Genomic DNA, 22,668 nt, shown 5'->3' with positions numbered 1-22,668 from the left:
CCCAAAATTAAATACCAATCTGAAAATTTTAAAATCACATCACATCACATCACATAAAATTCCAGGCATTAAAATAAATCACATAATTAAACATAACGATTAAATATTTTAAATTACACGAAATAAATCATATAATTTAAATTAATTTATCGTGATTAAGCTAGTGGTCTTATTGGATCTTACATTTCCGATTTCATTTTCGGCAGTCGGTGACCATTCATGGATACTAAGACATGAAAGAACCAACTTTCATGTTATAGTCTAAACCTAAAACAATCAGTAAGTAAGTGATATATATACATGAATATGCAACTTGAGAAAGGTGGTTTCTGGCTTAAAGATTCCTGGATTCCTCACGGTTTTGATTTTTCCGGCCGATTTCCACTTGCCATTTTGTTAAACCTCCGGACTAATCGTTTTCTAGGTGAAGTGATGTAGTGACCCAGCATTGAATCACCTACTAACTGACAACTAAGACATACATTAAACTTAATTAAATCATAAACACTAAACAGAGAAAAACGTGCGAAAACATAACCCATAATTTACATATCAGCTTAGTACAAAAGTTCCAAGCTTATTATCAGTAGTGATACAACCATATCGAATAAACTTAAGTAAAAACTGTCTAAAATATTATACAGTTATATTGAATCCTGCTGTATAATAAAACCCCTGAAAGCTCTGGCTCTCCTAGTCCTGTCTCGAACCACCAGCTCCGTCCATCCTGCAACCTGCCCCATGGAATAGGGTGTCCAAGATAACAACTAGGACGTGAGCGCTAACGCCCAGTACATAAACATGAGTAAACATATATATATATATATATATATATATATATATATATATATATATATATATATATATATATATATATATATATATATATATAATGCATGCGACCGTGATGACTGATAAAATGGTCATCTGATAAGTCATGCGCAGTACAGGCACCACATGAGTGATGTAACCTCATGGATCAACCTCTGGGTACAACCACACTTGTTTAGAACACCAGAGTTGTCAGGCATACATGTCCCCGCCGTCACGGTACTCTCAATGACAGACTATCAAGTATAGAGCTGAGCGGCTCTATAATCAGGGTATAACAAGGTACATGCTCAATGTGTATGTGCACATGACATATGAATATAAAAAGCGGTAAAACATATATCATGCCACATAATAATGCCAAGTAAATGCAACATATAAACATGTATACTCGCTGGAAATTTCAGTCAATGTGTATGTACCTCCTACGTGCTAGTTCGAGTACAATTCAGGACCTAGGTACCAAGCCTTCGTCCATCGTTAGCCCTTTGAAAATGATGCTCAGGTGCTCTCTATATAGTTTAGTTCGGGTCGGGAATATCAGTTTGGGTTGGGAAATTGTAGTTCGGGTCGGGATTCATATCCTCACTTGAGCATGGTCTCACTCTGAAAAATGTGTTTTGAAATGAATATGCGACCCCCTATTTATAGGCAAATATCTGGGGTGTTTGGGATTCTCGATCCGATGTCGAGACGTCCGAGCTCCTGTATGCACGCCACGTATCAAATTCTTGAGCTCAGTCATTACCATTTTTGACACCTCATGCTTAGGCACCAGTTTTCACTCATGCAAGCGTCCACACACCTTCCTGCCTGTCCTTGAGGGTTCGGGCTTCCCTAATAGCAGTTTGGGATTCCCTAGCAGCAGGTCGGGATTCCCTAGCAGCTTTTCAAACTTCCTTATTAACGGAATTCCCTAGCAGCAGAATTCCCTAGCCGTAGAATCCCTATCAGGAGAATTCCCTAAAATCAAAACCCCTAGCAAGAGAACTCGCTAGCTAAAGAATCCCTAGAAGTATAATCGCTAGCATCAGATTCCCTAGATGCTCATGTTTCCCTAGCGACTCGAATTTCCCTAGCTGCAGATTCCCTAGCTGCTCATGTTCCCTAGCTGCAGTTCAGCAGCTCAACTGAAACGACCCTAACCTCTAATATTAATTAAATAATAAAGAAAACTACGGATTTTTTTAAAAAAATTTGTCATGACTTGTTTGAAAGTAAACAAAACACCCTGTTACACGCAGCAATTCTAACATAAAGAAGTAAAAGTGATAAAAGAAATCCAAACTGCGATAATCATAAACTTCAAAAATAAAGACAACCCCACACGATTGCAATAATAGCGATAACAAACTTCAAATCATAAAAATTCAAGCACAGGGAAAACACATCCTGGCTAATACTGAAAGTACTCATAGTAAAATTCTTTATTTCAAAACAGAGTCTTATGCGGAACTAAAAAAAAACAGCAACGGTCATAGGGCCTTGCACCGCCAGCGACCTCAACCTCGAGGATCCTGCCCCTCGGTCCCTAAAAACTCCTCCTCACCTGACAATCAAACAAGCATAGTGAGTCTAATGACCCAACAAATATAAACAGTGTAATAACAAGGGTTTAAAATAACTGCAGTAATACTCAAAATACAGTACATAATATACTTGAAACTTAGGCTGTAAAAAAATGCGTATGCTACAAGAGAATGAGGCAACCTGTAAACAATGAACACATGCCAACCCACACTATGAAACTCATGAACTTTCTTAACTTAACTGAAACTCATGCATGACTGAAAACTGAATAAATTAAGACGAGTCAAATTGATACTGAAACTGAAACTGAAACTATAAACTTAGATCCTTGAATTGTGACCATTTGTTTTGATTGATCAATGGCTGCAGTGCACTATGCCGGCAAGATGCCGAGATTTATCCCGACGCGACTTACCCCTTTATCTGTCATTTGGTAGGGATCCCAAGATTTCTCCCGATCTCACACTACCCGTCTATTTTGGTAGGGATCCCGAGATGTCTCCCGATCTCGTTCTACCCGTCTATTTGGCAAGTGAGTGAGGCATCCCCCAACCCATCAATACCCTGTCTCATCACAATCAACTCATTTTGTTCAAAAAAATATTTTTTTTTTCCTTCTTTGACTCGACTCAAAATACTTAGCATACATGAATAAAAACGACTTCCTTTGTAACATTTCGCTCGGCTCAAAGACGAGACTCAAGCGCACATGTATGCAACTATGGGAAATGAAACTCAACACAAAATTGCGGGTGTTAAGTGTGAGAGTAGCTGCCCCTAGGTGCTAATACCCGACCTTAACTCTATTTTTCGCAACCAAGACATAACCTGAGTAAGCACACTAAAAAGCCCTTAACTCGATCTTACCTTAACCGAATTCGACCCCGCTCAAACCGACACTCTCCAAACATTACAAACTAACCATAGGTCTAGTTTGTAACCTCATTTTTTTTTTTTTTTTAAAAAAAACACCGCCGGGAGCGGGGGGGTTAGGCAGACCCCTACCTGTATATAAACATAAAAAAGCGATACAAATGAAACCTAAAGGAGGAGGGGGACTATACCCTTAACCCATTGAAAAATTAACCGAAACTAGCCCATTTTATACCGACACGACCTCCACATCATAACCTTGACCTAGGACCAGCCCTAGCCATGCCCAGACCTTGCTTGATGCCTGCCCTGCTCCAAAAGCAGTAGCCCCTGCCCCAAGCAAACATCACTCTACAACACATCTACCTTGAGGAAACACCTCCAAGCCCCTTTTCCTTACCTCTACCTCCTTTCAAACCACCAAACACACCTATTTACATGTCTTAGGACTTATCACAAATACCTAGGCAGCCCTCAACCACACCTCCACTCCACAATACAAAAACACCAAGTTTATGCACCAAAGTGTCTTAAATTCTTGAACAAAGAATGAAGTCAATTTCCAAACAACAAAATGCACTACACATGCTTTAAACACAGCCCTAACACCACATAAATTTCGAAATTTAGGCATATGTACTTCTGAAATTTTCGAAAGTGCCATGGTGTATTAAAATTCCTTATGTTTTCTTATCACAATGCATCATACAACCCATAATCATCAAACCACATGAAATTTTTGAAACTTGAAGATAAACTCAGCTGAAAATATGCAATAACCAAATCCCTAACTTGAAAAATCATGAGAAATTCGAAACATAACAAAAACCATGAAATAAATGCTTAGTTATCTAGCTTGATAGCCCAAGGAATGCATATACTTGCCTTAACCAAAACAACCTACAAACCGATGGAAAAAGGCTAGCTAAGACCTCGACCATCAGCTGGACGGGACTTCTCCAGGTGGACTCCGGCAACGGCGAGGTGGTAGGAGGACGGCGGCGATCGGAAATTCTGGAGGAAGGGCGGTCGTGAGTGGTGGAAGGGAAATGAGAGAGAATGGAGGGTGGGTGGCGGCTACAATGGAAAGAGAGGGCTAGGGTTTGCTAAATGTTTTATTTTAGGTTTAAAAGTTTGAGTGTGTAGTGTGTACATGTGTGTGTAAGCATAGATGCAAGTATTTAAAAGTAGGTGTGAGTGTTGCTTTAAAAGTACACTTTAAAGTACTACAACTTTTGCCTACTAACTTACACTAATAAAATTCCTAAGTTTAAAAACCCCAAATTAAAAATATTATATTGGGTTTTACTAGTCTGGGTTAAGAAAATTCTAACTTTTGAAAAAGTTAAAGAATAAGCCCAATATTGTGATATAAAAGAAAATGATTTCTGATACCCGAAAACTTCTAACTTTCAAACTCTCACATAATTTTCTCCTTCCTCCATTCTTAACTTTTTTTAAAAAATAAAATCTTGAAGTTTACCGCCGAAATCCACCATCGCCGAACACCGGAACTGGAAGTCACTGTCTCACTGACTCGAAAATCTCAATAATTAAATAGCTTAAAATATTTGAGCAACTTAGACTTTAAATGAAACTTAAACAATTAAATCCAAGGAATTAAAAAAAATCATAATTATTAAAATGAATTTAGGCATGAAATTTAAATTATGAAATTCCAGGTGCTACATCAACAGTTCAGCAGTTTAGACTGGACCCTTAATCATTATTATCATATTATTATCTTAAAATGAAATTTGGGTTACTACAAGTGAGATGACTTAGGAATATTTCTGGAATTTTTGGAAGGGTTTTTCTAATTTTCCTAAGCTTTTCTCTCCTTTTTGAGCATATTTTCTACCTACTTAACTCATGTCTAGTGCATTTGGACGAATTTTTTTGTCATTTGGCTGCCTTAGTTGCTTCTATTTATAGCCAAAATAAGAGTAAAAATCATGTCAAGTGTTGTATTGAATTGTGACACTTAGCACTTATGTTCACTTGAACAAGTAAACTCACACTCACATACATGCACCTATATAAAATCATGTGTATATAAATATGTATTAACTAATTATATATAGGGCTAATTATTTTTAAATCTCTAAACCTAAACATAAATTTCTTCTAACTCCCTACATTCAAATTTCTTAGTTTGCACTCCCTAGTGGTTCCCAATTTTGATTTAAAAATATTTAACTAATCTTTTGTACTTGACATTGTTTTACCTATCGAACCAGTTCATGTTAAAGAGAACTATTGGTTGCGCAAGGTTTTCAGCCGATATACTTTAGATTAGGGTCCAACATGCTTCTGTAAGGTGAATCAAATTTAAATACCTCTTTGACCATAATGTCGTCGGGTCATACCTTCCGAGTTTTACGAAGTGTTCCTCACACTCCAACCACGCAGTCGCAACAGATGATTTCTGCACAAGCTCCTTCAACGACACCCAGCACATCCTTAATTCGTTTTCTACCTTAAGGCGTATGATATATAAATTTAATTATAAAATATGAGCATGAAAGAACAAGAGACTTTAGAAAATTTATTCAGACATAATATTATTACATAAATCAACTCTTTTGAAGAGGAGAAGACAACTTGTTTAGCTACTCATAGTAGCCTTGTTCTTGAAATACATAAAAGGAAAATTTAATACAATAGAGAGAGAAATATTACAACAATTTATTTGTAAGAAAACTGAAGGAAATGATCGATGTCTTCAGCTTCCTCAAATGCCTGTATTTATAGTTGTAGTTCCGCTCGTTTCACCGAGAAACTTCAGGGAATCTCACAGCTGTCTTGTATTTCTTTATGCCATTATTGATGACATCTTTTACTAGTGGAGGCAGCTGTCTTGTATTTTTTTTATGTCATTATTGATGACATCTTTTACTAGTAGAGGAATCACATGCCTGCCACTTTCTTTTGACTTTATTCTCCTCACATGCCTGTTTTATTGTTGTCGGGGCATCTTTTGCTTTTGAAATAGGCCCTTGTGAAAACGCATCTTTGGTGGTCCTTGTCCACCTTTGCTTGTCTCGAAAAAATCTTTTCGATCCGTTCGGGGTCTGAAGTTTTTTTTGAATTCTGGCTCCTTCTGGTTTGGACACTCTGGGTAGATGTTATCTGACCATCTTCCGATATGAGCCATGTTACAAAATTTTCGGCGAGTTTCTTTACTCCCCAGTAGCTTGTTGTTCCACAAAAAGTTTCTCTTCTTTTTTTAAGAGTTCTTACGCAAAAGCCGTAGTTTTTCCTGTCATTGTGTTTAACAGGAATGATCCGTTCACAGAATTCTGATAAAATTTGAACAAAAACTTGACCTTGTCCATCTCGGTGAGACAAATCCAAATACCCCATGCCCTTCTGGTTGAAATTTCATTTTCTCCAAAAGTGGACACTAATGGTATTTCTTCAGATATTGGATCCTTGATGAATCTTTGATTATTCATGTTAGGTCTCCTTAGCTTGATGAAATGAAAGGGCTCGTGTGATCCTTTCCCTGTTGGTTTTGGAGCTGCACTAAAGAAATATAATTCAAACACATCTCCTCTGGACAAATGGTCATTATTTGCCCATGTTTCTTGGACTGCTTCCTGAATCCATTTTGGTAACTGTGATATTTCCGGGAAGCTAGGTGACGTTGTATAAACTGAGGTCAAAGCCCCAAATTCATATTAGAACTTTACATCCTTAGGATTGACATTGTTTTTTAGCCAAACTCTTGGATATATCCCTGCAACATCAACCCTGCAAGTATTAGGGTTAATTTCACTTCTTGTACTTAATTTCTCCCACCTCTGTTGATAAACCTGAAATGGAGAAATAATAGCTGGGTTAGTATCGATCTTAGATTTGCCCTTGTCTGTGTTGGGCCTAAGATTGATCTCTTCCTCTTTTACCCCAGAGGCGGAGGGTTGACTTGATAAGTTTTTTTCATCAATTGTTGCTTCATCTAGATCATCAAAGGCTGATGATAGATTAGCACTTGTTTCTTGAGTTTTAGATTCCTCAACATCTTGTTTCACAATCGGTGGTTGTATTTCTTGTTTTTTGTAAAACCAATGGTTTTAGCATATCTTGTTTATGAGAAACCAATGGTTTCTCTATAGCCTTCACGATTGGTCCTTGAATAGCAGCCCATAGTTGTGTTTGAGCTTGCATACATCCTGTAATTCGATTAGATACTTTGATCCGATCAGCTTGTTGTAACCTTCCAGCCATTTCAGCATTAATGGCTAACTGGTTGAACTCGGTTTGAAGCAACCCAAGGTGTTTTCTGAGATGCCTCTGCATTTTTATGATGGAATCTACATCACTGCCTTCCATCTCTTGTTAAAAAATCTGCAAGAATATTTTCATGATATTTAATAATAACAATATCAAAAATATAATTTTGACATAATGCTTGCCATCTTAATAACCTAGCTTTTTCAGGTTTAGATTCAATCTTATTTTTTAGGAAAGCTTTTACCTGGGTGTTATCAACCTTCAGCGTGAATTTTTTAGCAAGTAAAAATAATGGCCATTTTTCGAAAGCCCTTTTAACTGCATAAAATTCCTTTTCGTTGATATGCCATCTTATGGCCTCTGATTTTGAAAAAAGACCGCTACACTATTTGCATGGTATTTCTCCATATGTAGTGATCTTGGTAAGGACTGCTGCCCACCAATCGTCACTGGTATCTGTAAATAATACCAGATCATCTTCATCTACGGGTATAGCCATTTTTGAGAGATTCTTACATATCTCCTTTAATTGGTTTACCCCTTTAGTATGGTCATCAGTCCATATAAATCTAGCATCTTTTTTTAACAAAGGACTGAACACCTTTCTGTACATTGCTAGGCTGTTAATGAACATCCCTGCAAAATTAACTACTCCAAGAAAACTCTGAAGTTGTTTTACGTCTTTGAGTTTATCTGGAAAATTCTTTACCTTTTCCACAATATGGGGTTGTAGAATTATTCCAGTTTCATTAATCTCAATACCAAGGAATTCAATTTTCCTTGTTGCTATCACTGCTTTCTTTTCAGATAAGACCAGTCCCTCTTGTTTACAAATTTTAGAGAAAATCTCTATGTGTTTGACGTGTTCGTCTATGTTTTTTTTGATGCTATAAGAATATCATCAACATAAATAAACATAAAGTTGAAATAATCTTTGAAAAGGTTATCCATCTTTCTTTAAAATATCTGTGGTGCATTAGCCAATCCCATAGGCATAACTTCCCAAATATAGTGTCCTTGTGGAGTAGAGAAGGCTGTGAATTTTTTTCTGCCTTATTCCATTCGAATCTGGTAAAATTCAGACTTACAGTCAAATTTTGAGAACACTCTAGCATTTCGTACACAGCTAATTAAGTGTTCTCTACTCGGTATGAAGTACCCATCAAACTCCAGGATTTTATTAATACCTTGGTAGTTAATAACTAACCTGGGTTTTCCTCTTTTTATTTCACCATGATTTCTGACCAGAAAACCTGGGCTGCTATATGGTGAAACTCCTTCTTTGATTAGACCAAGGTCCAGATGTTCCTTGATAATCATTCTCATATCCCTTTGATCTGTTAAGTTCATCAGGATAGGCTTATATCTGACGAATTCATACTCTTTGCCTTCCTTTAGAGTAAGACTGACTTTGAGTTGATTTCTATCCCACCATGCCAAAGGATGCTCGTTGTAACTTTCTTTGAGCCTCTTTTTGACATCTTCAAGGGATACCTTATTTTCTAACTCTATATCTCTGTGATTTAGAGTTACCTTGAGAAGCTCCATATCCTCTGTTTGGAGTTCTTGTTCTATTGTTATTTTCAACATGGTTTCTCCAAACCTTCTTGGATCTTTCATTTTTGGGTGAAAAAGTTGTCCTTTATCACCACGCTGACTGCGAAAAATTATCGGCAATTGTCGATAAAAAGCAACCTTGAGTCTTTGAACGATAATTTTATGGTCACAAATTGTAGTGAACATAAGTCTTCTTGACTCATTGTCTTGTGTGTATTTCTTAAACATTTGTAAGAAGTTATTTCCTAACAGGATATAAGCTCCTGTATCATGGAAATAGATTGGTGGTGTCTTTATCTTGTACCAAGGTGTTTGACCTGCTCCTCCCATAAGGATCTCTGCTTGTTTTATTCCTTTGCAAAGAATTAAAATTCTTCGAGAGAAATCTCGTCCAGCAATTTTTGGCAATTCTTCTTCACATTATTCAGGGAAGACTCATCTTTTTGTTGTACAAATTCCTGCTCCCGAGTCAATATAAGCTACAAAGTATTCAGCCTTATATTGTTCATACAACATCCCTATCAGAATGTATATGGAGAAAGGACTTGTTGTAATTTTTTAAAGGGATTACTAAATGGCCCCGCCATTTTTAACAAACTGTGTTGTAACTCAGTAATCCGATTAAGACTATTCACCTTTAGTTTTCCTAAGTCCTCAGAAGGTAAAGTATGGTTACTCCTTTCTACTTCTTCAATGCGTTCTAGTAAATCATGTTTATGACTTACTAATTTCAACAGTTGCTTCTTCCTCTGTTTGTAAACAGAGTTTTTGAATCTGATTAAGGTATTGTCCCTTATCCAATTCTCTTGGTTTTCCATCTCGTAGAATTCTTATTGAATCCTCCAAGTCTTTTCTTTTGCCATGAACTCTATTCCTTTTTCAAGGCGTTTCCATGGTTTATGGTCCTCCAGAAACTTTAGGCCAAGAATGAGCTGATCCACTTTTTTTTCTGGAATTCCACAGATTTGAACTTCCAATTCTCCAATATTTATCACTCCTTGGTAAGTTTCTTTTTTCCGTTGTTCCAAATAGTAAATCAAGTTACAAGGAAACTGGTTCCGATGACTTGTAATTTCGAATACTATTTTCACTTCTTTCCATCCTTCTGGAGATCTAAGTTTTCCTATTATAGAAAACTCCTTTTCTTCTGGTGGAATTTCTTGAATAGGAGATTTGTCCCATCTCCTACTTGTCATTCGGTCTCCTTGGAAAGATAACCTTCGGGGTTCTATTTTAAGGTCTCTGTATAGAACCGGTCTGTCTTGAATTTGAATGTCTATTTTCTGAATTAAAGAAAACTCGATCCTTTTCGGGTATATTGCTTGAGCAACTTTCCCAAAGATCTCTGGAATTTCAATGAACTCATTTCTAATAAATAATTCAGAATGGCGAGTATTAGAAAGAACATATGAAATTTGATACGTAATAGAATATGACCTATTACCTTCATTCATTAGTCTTTTTTCCATGAAGTTTTGATGCAACGTCAAGGCTCGACTAAAATCTCTATCTGCTAAATTGTAGGATATTCTTGGATAAATAACTCCCACAATTTTTTCTGCACACAAATTTCCCGAGATAGTTCCTAGAACTGCATCTTGTATATTCCCCATTCTTTTATCGCATACTACGATATCTATAGGTGAATCTATTCCCTCTTTAAAAGTAGCTTTGATCATAATCTGGATTGCTCCAATATGAATCCAAGACATTGTCTTAGCTACTTCTGCTTTTAATTTCTGTAATTCTTCTCGAATTTCTTCAAAGGGAATTAACTGCATCTCAATTTGATTACTGGTTAATTCCATAGGGATCTCCATTTCCCTTTTGGATACCTTATAAATCAAATTATGTCTTCTCTGTCTTAACCCTAGGTTTCCTAAGACTCTTTCAACTTGTCCTGCCGAAAATCCTTGGTACTTCTGTAATGTTGGATTTTCTCTCATAATCCTTTGGACCATATTATGAGATATCGTGGTTTGACTAAAGAACCCAGCCAAACTTTCATGTGTTTCATGCCAAAACACTTCCTCTTTACTCTGATTCTGATTCAGATTCATCCTCAGAAACTTCTTGACTAAACAATATCTCTTCTTCGTATATGCTTTCATCTGAGAGGATATCCTCAAATTGATATACTTGGACGAGATCTTGAAAGAAGACCGCATCATCGATATCTGGTGTTGCTTCAAAGAGTTTAACTCATTTTTTCTCATTTTCTGGACAATTTGTAGATATATGTCCTCTTGCTCCACATGTCCAGCAGTTGCAATCTTTGAAACTTTCACTTGCTCTTGTATGAGTTCTTCTGAAAGTTCTTTTTGATGGTGTTCTTCCCCTTCTTTGTGATGAGCCTGTTGCTGGGGATGTTCTTATAGGTCCACTTCTTCTACCCAATCTATAGGATCTGGCCTTTTGTTTGGACCAAAATGTTCTTGGATTCCAAGAACTTTTCATTCTTTTATTATAGGGATTATTTCTGAATTTCTTCCTTTTAAATCTCTGTGATCTATTTCCAATGATCGTTGGAAGATCATTTTCTTTACAACATAAAGGTGTACGTTTATCTATACCCCTTATTTTATTGTAGTTCTTCTGTAATGCTGCCATATGACACAATTCTGCCAATTTTCCTTTAAAAAAGGAGGCGCGTCTTGCCAATGTATTAAGATTACCTGGAACATATTCTTTAATCAGCATTTCTCTCCAGGGACTTGACATTTTTGCGAAAAATAGCTGAATAGCTACATTTTCCTCGACTCCCGAATTCCATCCATATTTAGCGAATAACATAATGTATTCGTCAACTAAACAGATATCATGTAACTCGAGACTATACAGAGCTTGAGTATATCTTATCTTTTTCTCTGTATCTTGATTATTGAAATAGTCTACCCCTATGAATTGTGCTTTAAATAGGGTGGCCATTCTTTCTCCAATCTCGCTGAGGGATTCTCCTGCTAAGATTGATTCCTTAGTTTCTGGCATAGCCATCTCCCAAGCGATCTTGACATATCCCATTAGACTCATTTCTAAAAGTTTAATGAATCCTTCTTTATTGAGATCTAATGTTCCTGCTGCTATTCTCATAGCTGATGTCCAATCATCTATGAGATCTTCTCTGTTTTTGAAGTCCAGAACATCAAGGTTTAACATAACCCCATAAGGATGTATCGGGTCTAAAACAGTTTTTCCATAAGGAGTTTGATGTAGTGGTATCTTACTCCTTCTTGATCTTGTTCCTGCTAGATGTGAATTTTCTCCAACATGAAACTCACTATGTGGTTCTTCTGTTTTAACCGCATATCTTGGGGGATTCCCTATGGGTTGTTCACCCTCAGGGGAATTCATTTTCAGATGTAATACTTTGAGATTCGCAAAAGAATCCGCAAGATCTTGTAGATCCTCGAGATTTAATCTTTCTAAAGTAGTCATCAGCTAGTGTTTTTCTCTGATACTGCTTTTATAAGATTAATCATCATTTCATCATCAGTTAAAGGTTTTTGAACCATTTTGGTTTTACCTTTCTGATGTAACAAAGGTTCGGTATCAAACGAGAGTGGTAACCTTCCTCCTGTATTTCTTTTTCTAGAACCAGAAGTGTGTTCTAGATTTATGATTTTATTTTGAAGATCCTTTAGAGTTCCAAGAATTTCTTCTTGTTTCTTAAGGATTTCTTCAATTTGTCGAGGTATTTCATACAGCTGATTGCTGTAATATTGTACCGTCTTTTGAATTTCTCTAAGATCTCCGGAGAGTTTAGAGGAATCTGGGGTAATTTCTAAAAATTGAGAGTTAGAAATCATCTTTCTTTATCCCTTCAAAATTGAGAGCATTAATCACAACCTGTTCTAAGTAATCTATTGTGAATAAATTAACTTGTTTATAGGATTTCATATGAATAAAATCCTCTTGATTCAAACCTTCGTTTGAAGTCATCTTTTGTAAAAATCTTCTCCTCAACAAAGAAAATTATGAATTAACGAATAATATAAAGTCTGAATAATTAACCTAAAGCTCTGATACCATTTTTACACATAATTCTTTGTACCGAAATTAAGCATCAAAACATGAGATATAAGCACAAAGATTCTTAGATCTAAGTATAAAACCTTAAGAGCTTAGCACAAAATAACCCATATTGAGTACAAGAATTAATTATTAAAATAATCAAATTTTGTGGTCCTAGGGAGTGCAAAGAAAGAATCTTAAAGGGAGGGAGTTGGGAGAAAGAAAGGTTTGAGTTTGGGGATTTATTCACAATTCACTCTTATATATATAGCATTAATATATATATATAGCATTAATATATATATATATATATATATATAAATTAATTAATTATATAATTAATTTTATAGTGTTGAGAACATGTGGACCTTGATATCCTATGATCAATCTTTAACTTTAGTCCCTCCAAAATTTAGAGTGTTACACCCATTGTCATCAATAATGTTTATATAGTATTTAATGTTAAATTGTTAATTATGATGATTTCAAGTTCACCTAATAATGGTGTAATTTGAAATTCATTATACTTTATATAACTAATGTGTACATAAATAATATATACATTTATGATTTAATCTATTGTTTCATTGTTAACAATGAAATTATGATCGAAATCAATGAATTTGATATCCTTCAATTCAAGTGCAACCTTACAATGAAAAATTGGATACCATAAAGATAAGTCATTTCTGATTTTCATTTTTTTTTATAAATTTAAAATAAATATTTACAATTAAATCATTCCATGCATTACTATTTATTGTAAACATCGTCTCGCTGCACAAAACTGCCCAATGGACCAATATTATCCAAAATCACATCTACTTTTATATGAAAAATTACAACTCGAAAGAATATTTTATATATCTTAAATAGTAATTCGCTTTGAATTTTATAAAACTCGTCCAAATCACACCGTGATCATCCACATGTACACTCAAGAATAGAAATTTAATAATATACTAGTATACAAACGAATGCATTGCGTGTTTATACTGTTTTCATAATTAATTTGATTATATTTAAATCAAATAATATCAAATTTGTAATAAGTAATAAAAAGTCATACTGCAATTTAAATTAATTATATTTTTTATGGTAAAGTATTTGAAAAAATTACTCAAAGATCAAACTGTCATTTGAAATGATAAAATATAAATGTGTTTTATAACATTACACCAAGTTAAATTTACTTCTAAATCTTTCAATTCAACATCCAAAATGTCTTTACTCTTATCAATTAAAATAATAAAATATAAATGTGTTTTATAACATTACACACGTCTGGCGTGCGCTCAGTTTACTCGTAGATACAAGAGAAGGAAACATAATCATCTTTCTCACTCTTGGTTCTAATATACAAATGGTATGAATATTCTATAACATACTACCAAAACCATCGTGAGTATGCTACTAAACACAACTAACCCAGAGACACAGAGGAACTATGAACAAAAAACCCAGCATCAGAAAAGTCGAATGAGCAGCCCTTAAAACAACTGAATTTTGTACACTAAACAGTACATGAGACTTGAAGAAAGCAATTCCAACTATCACCATAGTCCATGATGTTTTGCCACTGCTTCAGCAAATCTTCAGTCTCTACGGAAATGTTAGGCATGCATATCGGGACAAACTTCAAATTTCATTACATAAATTTCCGGCCACCTTTCCACGATAATTATGAGAAGCTAAAACAATCTGCAACCTTGAAATGATCTGCAAGTCGGTTGACTGCAGGTTGGACAGCATTGGAATTGACAGCCACAGCATTAGGAAGTTCGGGTATGCAAACTGGTAGATACTGTTCGCCGTTTTCTCGTAAACAGAATAGAGATAGAACAGCACGGCAGAAAATGAATCTGGAGATACCCAAGCATAGCTCAGTCATCAGCTAAAGGCAGCATTATCAAGGTAGTGTTTGGGAAAACTTCTAGGAAACGTTTCTCAGCTTTTTCTTAATAAAATTTCACATAAGCTCTCTCAATCACTGCCCAAGTACTTTTAAGTGGGGTAACAAATAAGTTGTCTTTCTTTCGAAAAAATAAAATTGTTTTAGCCCCCAATAGATTTATGGAACCATATGCAAAGAACATTACATTTTCAACAATTCCTCGTCTTATACCAGTCAATTAGTTTTCAAGAATCGTTCTCAAAGGCTGCAAGGTGAGAGTTTTCATATTGTTTTCCAAATTGTATTTCAAATATTGATCATTTGGATAATTAAATCAAAATCAAGTGCATACCTAATAATAAGCCGTCGCAGAAATGGATCAGCCAGAAGTTGCGCCCAAACCAGATCGAGGCTAGTTGACGTACAGAGGATCTCCTCCCATTCAGAGAAAGCTGACATGAGAATGCTTTCTGCGCTGTTGTACGTGTCCTAAATGAAAATCAATAATAAAAAACAAGAGTTAACATAATTATGTTCCTGAGAGCTTGATTAGGTTACAGTTTACGCACCATGCTGTCTGAGGCTAAGTTATAATTAACTAATTGACAGAAAGACTGCAAAGGAGCTGTGAGGAACAAGGTGAATTGACTTCCATTCTGTGTTATACTAATGCCACTCGGATTCCTGAATGAAGGCCGCAGAGGCGAAAGAAAAAAAGCAGCAGGTTCACCCCTTTCCGCTCCGTGCAAAACCTGAAAAGAGTCCACGGATCAGAAAATTCAACAGGAAAAATTCAACCAAGTGAATTTCCATGCAGTCAAAGTAGGAAATTAAATGAGGTCAAAACAAGGCTATTCCGGGGAAAGACATGTATCATAATGAGGATAAAACTCTGGTTCTATTTAAGGTGTTGGGACTTGTGTATTCGAGATTGTAGAAAACATCAACTCATAAAACCTATACCCAATCGCTGTTCTGTAAACTCTCCCTAAATTTCAGTTCAAAGTACATAAAAGCTCACCAGACACCGACCAAGTTATCGGTAGTTTCACAAGTTTATGATCTTTAATGCAGATGATTGTAAGCAAACACCGATTAAAAACATGAACAATCTAGTGGAAATCGAACTTCACAGCCGTATCTACCAAACAATTGTTACAACTAGAATTGTTTAAAGCAATACAAATCTGACTATCACAACAAGGTACATAAAAATTGTGAGAATGAGAGTCAAACTATAGACTGCATAAAATCAATTTCAATTGAACTTCTGATACAAAATTAAGTTAACATCATTAAAAATAAGGGAGTTCAACTGCTCCAAGAGTAACTGACCAATGAACCTGACATGCTAGGATAAGTAACTCTACAAAGTTTTGACAAACCTGCCTTGAATGCATTGCTGTTATCACTATCAATTATCAAAAAAAGCGGTCTTCTAGTGAAAGGAATTATATCACCAGGGAAGAGAATATTTGAACCTGAAAACAAATTTTAGTTCATAAGCAAGCAGTAGAGAACTGAACAACCCTGCATTTCTTGGTGCTATCAAAACAAGTACATGTTATCGTGCGTGAAATATCTCACAGACTGGAGCACAACTAAAAGAAGTTTATGTACTATTCCTACCTCCGTTTCTGCTTGGTCCCAACAACAAATAATTCTCAAAGTAATTTGGGTCTCCCTTTGTACTAACATGATTTTCATACAACCCATTCATCTGCCCGTGATTATTATCGGATGAGGCACTCTTCGTTGAATATTTTCCTGATATTCCAGCGTTTCCCGTTTGCGAAGTGCTACAGTGACCAGAATTTCCTGCATCCGAAACAAGATCTAAGTTGGAAAGGATGACCTAGAATATCCAGCTCGTGTAAAATATCAATTATCTGAAAGCTAACCTGAGGCTGACATGTATATTAACACGACACTATCTGGAGGAAGTTCCTCGCAAACTTTTGCAATCACCTGCCAGTATGTGTGAAGCAATTGTAAATGTGTGCTGTTAGAACTGCATAGGGAATTATGTGCCAATTCGCATGTTAATAGTTCTTATAATTGAAGTGTTTTTACTGATCAGATGCACACAAGCTTTTAGAACGCGCTTAAACTTCATATTGCAATTATAGAAAAGTAAACGATCACTTCAAGATCCAAGAACTCACAGCTATCAATTGTGGCACAGATGGACGATAGAGAACAGCTTTTTTGGGATTTGGAGGTAACGTTGGATCTGTCATATCTGCAACCAAATTTATATCTATCAATCCTGAAGACGCAGAATGATCAGCCAGTAAACCATTTTGTCTTGATTCAAGAGCATGCTTCTGATAAAAAGAACCACTAGGTTCCCATTCCAAACATTGCAGCATCCTGAAAGTATCTAAAGTGAGTTCTGCAAATTTCACCTGCAGAAAAGTTGGAAGCATAATTTGCAGCATTATTAAGAGTATAACATTGCAAGAGCTAGCAATATGCAATCTCAGATACATAAATCTAGAACCTCATTTTTATGATAGCTTGACAACACTGCGTCTCTAAACTTCAGAAGCCTCTTTGCATGAAATTTAGCCACGAATGGGAGAGACGATGGATGTGAATCAAACAGTGCAGTATAACGCAAAGGCCTAGCACTCAGGATTGCTGAATCAGCCTTTGTAAACCGAACAGTTTCTTGCACCACCAGCTTCCATTCTTTGAAATTAGTATCCTGAAGGAAAAGCTTGTGCAGTGTTAACTATACTTAACCGCAAAAAAAGCAATCTGTTTTCAAGAGAAACCATATGGCTACACAACAGATACAGATATAGATTATCAAAAAACGAGAGATTAAAAATAAATTACGGTGAGTTTGGAACCATGGAATTTGACGGGATATGGCAAAAATGGGATCCGTATTTGATGGGATTTCATTCAACCAAGTGAAATCCTTACAAAATTGGTCGGATTTCGTCAGATTTCATGGGATTTGGGTTATAAAACAATAAAATAATTTTTACTAATAAATTTATATGTCTTAGTTATAAAATTTAAGTCTTCTTTAAATTTTTACAAAATATTATTTATCCAAAATTTATACTATCAAATTCCAAATTATATTTTAAATTTTGCCAAACACCAAAATGAAATTATTATTCCATGGTTTTAAAATCCAAATCCAATTCCAAATCCCACTTTTTAGGCATCCAAACACATTGTTAAGGAATGATAAGATACAAGTATGCATAATGAGAAAGGTGATCATTGTTTGCAATGAAATGCCACACACAAAACAAACAAGATAGTCAAACTATTTCTCATAAGATGAGAAGTACCTGAACTAAAGATCGTTATTTTTTATAATCATAAATTGATAAACATTGTTTCGACAAGTTATTCCCAAGTGCAACTAAAGAAACACCTTGCAACATTGATATAACTAGTTTTACAGAACGATAAGAGAAAAATTCAAACGAGTTAATTTATACATTGGACAAAGGGGAGCTCTGATATGAGAACAAGATTAGCATTCAAAAGGAAGTTCTCTCCGTTCCACTCTCTTCGCCGCCCCCTTTATCTAACTTCTTCCATCATTTTGCATTTTTTTTTCAATTTTTCTAAGCACTCGCTCATTTGAAGAGTAGATTATCTTTCAATCCCGACATTATCCACGAAGATCCTACAATTGGTGCTCTCGTTAAGTAAGATGCGATAAATGCCAACGAAGTAACAGAGGTTCATTCTCAAAGCAATAAACTGCAAATTGAAGGTCAATTCACCACGATACAACAAAATCTGAAACAAATTATGCAATCAATTGATGCCAAGAAAGAAGATCTAATATGTAAGTTGCCAAATCCCACAAAAATCAGATTTGAGTTCAACAGGGGTTCACATAAGATATCACAATCTCATAATGATAGAATCCAACCCCAATTATGGCATTTGTTGTTTGGGAGGAAGGTTTGACTGAGTATTTGCAATTTGCTATCCGATGCACTAGATTGTTAAGCAGTGAAATTGCGAATAGTTTAGTGTTACTCCCAGAAAAACTAAATACCTAACTACAAACCAATTTGACTTTCCTAAGCCAGACAAATCAAAATAGATGATCGTTTAACATGGCTAACTATTAGAGACTCAACATGGTTTTGAAGGAAACGAACAACTCAACACCATAAAATATAGAATCCATGAATGTAAAAACAACTAAGATACATGTAGATAGCTAACTAAGTATATTAATAACATTGTTACAAATAATCTAATTCAAGCTTTACATCAATTCACATTCTCTTATCACCCCTCTCTAAAATCTTCTGGAGGCTTAATGCTTCTAGTTCACTTCTGCCTGAACCTTCAACATTAGTTCGATCCATTCAAGATTTAGCTCTGTTATTGAGCATTTTATGGTGGTATGGAGCTGAGCGGACGTGGTGCTTAATTAGCATCAATCATTGCTCAAGGTTCAGTTAACAACCAAGATCCCTGCCATGTAGTAGTAGTAAATGCAAAAAATGTAACCAATTTCATGCAAGGCTGGTGAACATTATGTCTGAAATGCATAATGGTTTTCTCATGCCAACCCAAAGTAACAATACCATGCAGACAGAACAAACAATAACAGATTAAAAAACCAGGCTTTCGTTCAAATGAATTTCTTAAAAGAATATGAAAATGAAGGGAAGATTTATTTGCATAGGCGTTTCTGTAGAGCCTGGTAATTTCTGGTAAAATGAGCTAAAGAACATAATGTATCAGTACTCATGGTTAACATTATCATGTATGTATCTCAACAATATTATCTCTTGCATCGTTAGCCCAAGTTTTTAACCAACTTGAATAGGTATTTATGTTCGTAAAATAACTGTAGAAGCTTTAAAGTTTAAACACATCCTCAACAGTAACCATGTAACCTCAGGCGAAAAGATTAAAAAGAAAAAAAGCCTTTCAATCCCTGAACAAAAAGAATCAATTCAAACAAGCAAACAATGAACTCAAGATGCACACAACTGAACAAAACACTACACGTATGTAAACAATCGCAACAATTGAGCCAGGAATTCATGAGTGAAAAAAGAAGATCATACCTGAAAATTAAATTTACTATCATCAACAAGCTCCTTAAACTTTTCGACAAGCAACTTCACCATTTCAACCCGATTCAAAAGTAAAGCAACCATGAAAAACCTTGCGTAAAACCTGAGCTCCTTGAACCTAACCCCTCGATCCTTCCTAGAACCCTCAAAATAGTTCCTATTAAAAATGGCTTCGTAAAATATATACGCCTCGAGAAGAAACCTCGCCTCGCTGGTTCTCAAATACTGGTTGAAATAGAGCTGCCCAATTCTGGAAGCGATCTCCCCAATCTCCCATCTCTGCAATCCGCACTCCACCAACCTGGCCCGATTCTCCTGCTGATACTTCCACAGACGCATATAAGCCTTGAAAACTTTGTGGAAAAACTGACCGTGCTGCAGCCCAATCCCTCCGTAGGGATGCAGCGGCGCGTCCCGCACACGCGCGAACTTCCGCTCGGCCCTCTCCACCAAATCTCGGAACGTCCTCGGAACTAAATCCTCCCTCGACATAAGCGGAAAGAAGATCGAAACACAAGTTTCTTGAGCTTTGTTTACACGATTTTGCTCAACAACATTCCCTCACATCAGCTGGCTTCGAATCATCGAAAATCGAATGAATCAACAACGATTAGGCCTTCAACGCCAGCATTAAATCAAAGAATTAGGTAGCTGGAAGAAAGAGGAGATGTGGTGTGCGTGTGTCAGTACTGGTGGTGGTCAAAATATTCTACATTTGTTTTTGTTTTTCTTCCCTTTTTTTTTTTCTTCAACTTTTGTTCTTCTCTGTTTGCTCGTTCTCAAGAGATACTCACCATTCACTTGTAAGTTGTAATAACGTTTTTTGTGTATATTTTGTATTTATCAATACTTGTTTATCATTAAAGATTATTACTTGTTTATTATTTGAGTAATTCTATAAGTACAACTAAATTTATTTGTCAAATTATGAAACAAAAATATTCAATACAAAAATTTCATTTATCAAAATCTCATTATATATTGAATACAAAATCTCGTGATATAATAACATAATCTCGTGATATAATTGTTTAAATAACATTGTATACAATATTTATTGTACCTTTTAGTATTATTCTTATTATTCTGTGATTGTATGTGAAATTACTAATAACAAAATAAATAATATTTTGCAAAAAACATGTACACCATGAAATAAGTATTCCAAGAAGTTTCACCCAACGAGTTATTCGAGTCGGTGGAGTAGTTGACAATATCGGAATCAGAATTTTTAGTCTACCTGAGCTAACATTTTAAGCTCTCGAATTCATTAATATTTTGAATTAAACTATCCGATTTAATATCAAATTAATCCAAAATTATTCAAATTTTATATATACACTGTTTAAAAAAAATTTCAGGCAGCCGGGTGGCCATCAACGTGGCTCCGTCACTGGTAGTCGAGCGCTTGACTAGTGGTCACTGTTTGATTATCTTGCTACACTTTCTCGGACAAGTTTATTGCACAAGGCTTGTCCAATATGATTTATTTGATTAACGTGGTTTGCAGATTTTTTGTGTTAATCCGAGAAGTTTTCCTGATACGTACTGAAAAGCCGCAGTATATATATTACAAAAAGTTGCAAAACTCCCCCCTAAAAATCCTTCTGGATCTCTTCTCACAAAAATAAAAATTTATAATCCGTTTGCTCTTGAAAAGTGAATATGGTGAAACGATATATTTGATACTTGATCGCTTAATTCATTTGAAGAGCAAAAAAATTATACAAAGTGGAGGCATCACATCTTCTTTTACTTCCCTCTCGTTTCTATTCTTGCCATTATCGTAAACATATGCCATATTTTTTTGTTGCTTTTTATGTGTTGATTGTTAGTTTGATGCTTTTTATAAGTTTTGATCTATTTTTATGGCAAGAATCGTTTATATGGTTTTGGAGTGTTGTTTACTTGATAGTATAAATGAAAAATATATATTAGGTTACTAGTTATTCTATACTTGTATCATGAATTATTATCAACACAAATCAATAAAGATCGTAAAGATCAATTACAAGTCACATTTAAATTGATGATAATGTTTTAATTTTTATAATCGTCTTTTAGTTGATATCAATTACACTTTTGTGATTTTATATGAATTGCATCTCCTAAACAAAAATTTTTGGTATGTCTTTGCTTGTGTGACCAAGTTATATAAAAATTAAATAAATATGTTGTCTCTAATTTATTTTTCAAGATAATTATGAACAAAGATTCAAATCATTGTTTTTAAAATCGTACCTACCCGTTTTAGCGGTCAGACTGATCGAATCCGGTTCTTCAAGAACCGGATTTTAGTTTCCTACAAAATTAGCTTATTTATTATATTTCCTTAAAAAAATAAAATATTATTATATTTAAATTTAATATTTTATTTTTGGTATATATATTATTATTGGATTTTGAATTTTATTAAAAACATTATTTTAGTTGTATTTGAATTTATTTTGATTAAAGTTTTTGGTCAAAAAAATATAATTATATTTGATATTTTTATTATATATATATGTCGTTTAGATTTTAAACTTTGATATCTTTAAGATTTAAAATATATTATATTAATATTTAATATAATATAACAGTATTTTAATACCAATTTTAAATTCGTTATTTGTTCTGTAGGTTGTGTGTATACTGGAAAAACGGTTGATTCGACCC

General features: G+C 35.0%; 1 protein-coding gene across 2 annotated transcripts; it reads right to left on the bottom strand.

The window, feature by feature from the left end:
- Positions 1-14,253: 14,253 nt before the first annotated feature.
- On the bottom strand, positions 14,254-20,798 carry LOC140886769 (uncharacterized). 2 transcript variants are annotated; one of them, XM_073293580.1, is made up of 9 exons: positions 20,002-20,798; positions 17,436-17,642; positions 17,098-17,340; positions 16,834-16,900; positions 16,562-16,750; positions 16,322-16,413; positions 15,502-15,684; positions 15,285-15,421; positions 14,254-14,900 (listed from the first exon to the last, which is right to left on the bottom strand). In XM_073293580.1, the coding sequence occupies exons 1-9, from the start codon at positions 20,500-20,502 to the stop codon at positions 14,720-14,722; spliced, it is 1,800 nt and encodes a 599-aa protein (XP_073149681.1). In that variant the 5' UTR covers positions 20,503-20,798; the 3' UTR covers positions 14,254-14,719. The 2 variants fall into 2 exon arrangements, with proteins under 2 accessions (XP_073149681.1, XP_073149682.1); XM_073293581.1 differs by lacking the exons at positions 14,254-14,900; positions 15,285-15,421 and having other exon boundaries at positions 15,517-15,684; positions 16,318-16,413.
- Positions 20,799-22,668: the final 1,870 nt, after the last annotated feature.

This window comes from Henckelia pumila, chromosome 3, assembly GCF_033568475.1.
Source record: "Henckelia pumila isolate YLH828 chromosome 3, ASM3356847v2, whole genome shotgun sequence".
NCBI classification, from domain to species: Eukaryota; Viridiplantae; Streptophyta; class Magnoliopsida; order Lamiales; family Gesneriaceae; genus Henckelia; species Henckelia pumila.
This window is presented reverse-complemented; position numbering and strand designations above follow the sequence as displayed.

Bases quoted from the DNA above. Each gene is read 5' to 3' on its own strand.
- LOC140886769 (XM_073293580.1), bottom strand. From the start codon at position 20,502: ATGTCGAGGGAGGATTTAGTTCCGAGGACGTTCCGAGATTTGGTGGAG. The intron at 17,341-17,435 runs GTTCTAGATTTA...ACTTTTCTGCAG, and splicing joins CAAGCTATCATAAAAATGAG to GTGAAATTTGCAGAACTCAC. The intron at 16,751-16,833 runs GTTAGCTTTCAG...TTTCGGATGCAG, and splicing joins AATATACATGTCAGCCTCAG to GAAATTCTGGTCACTGTAGC.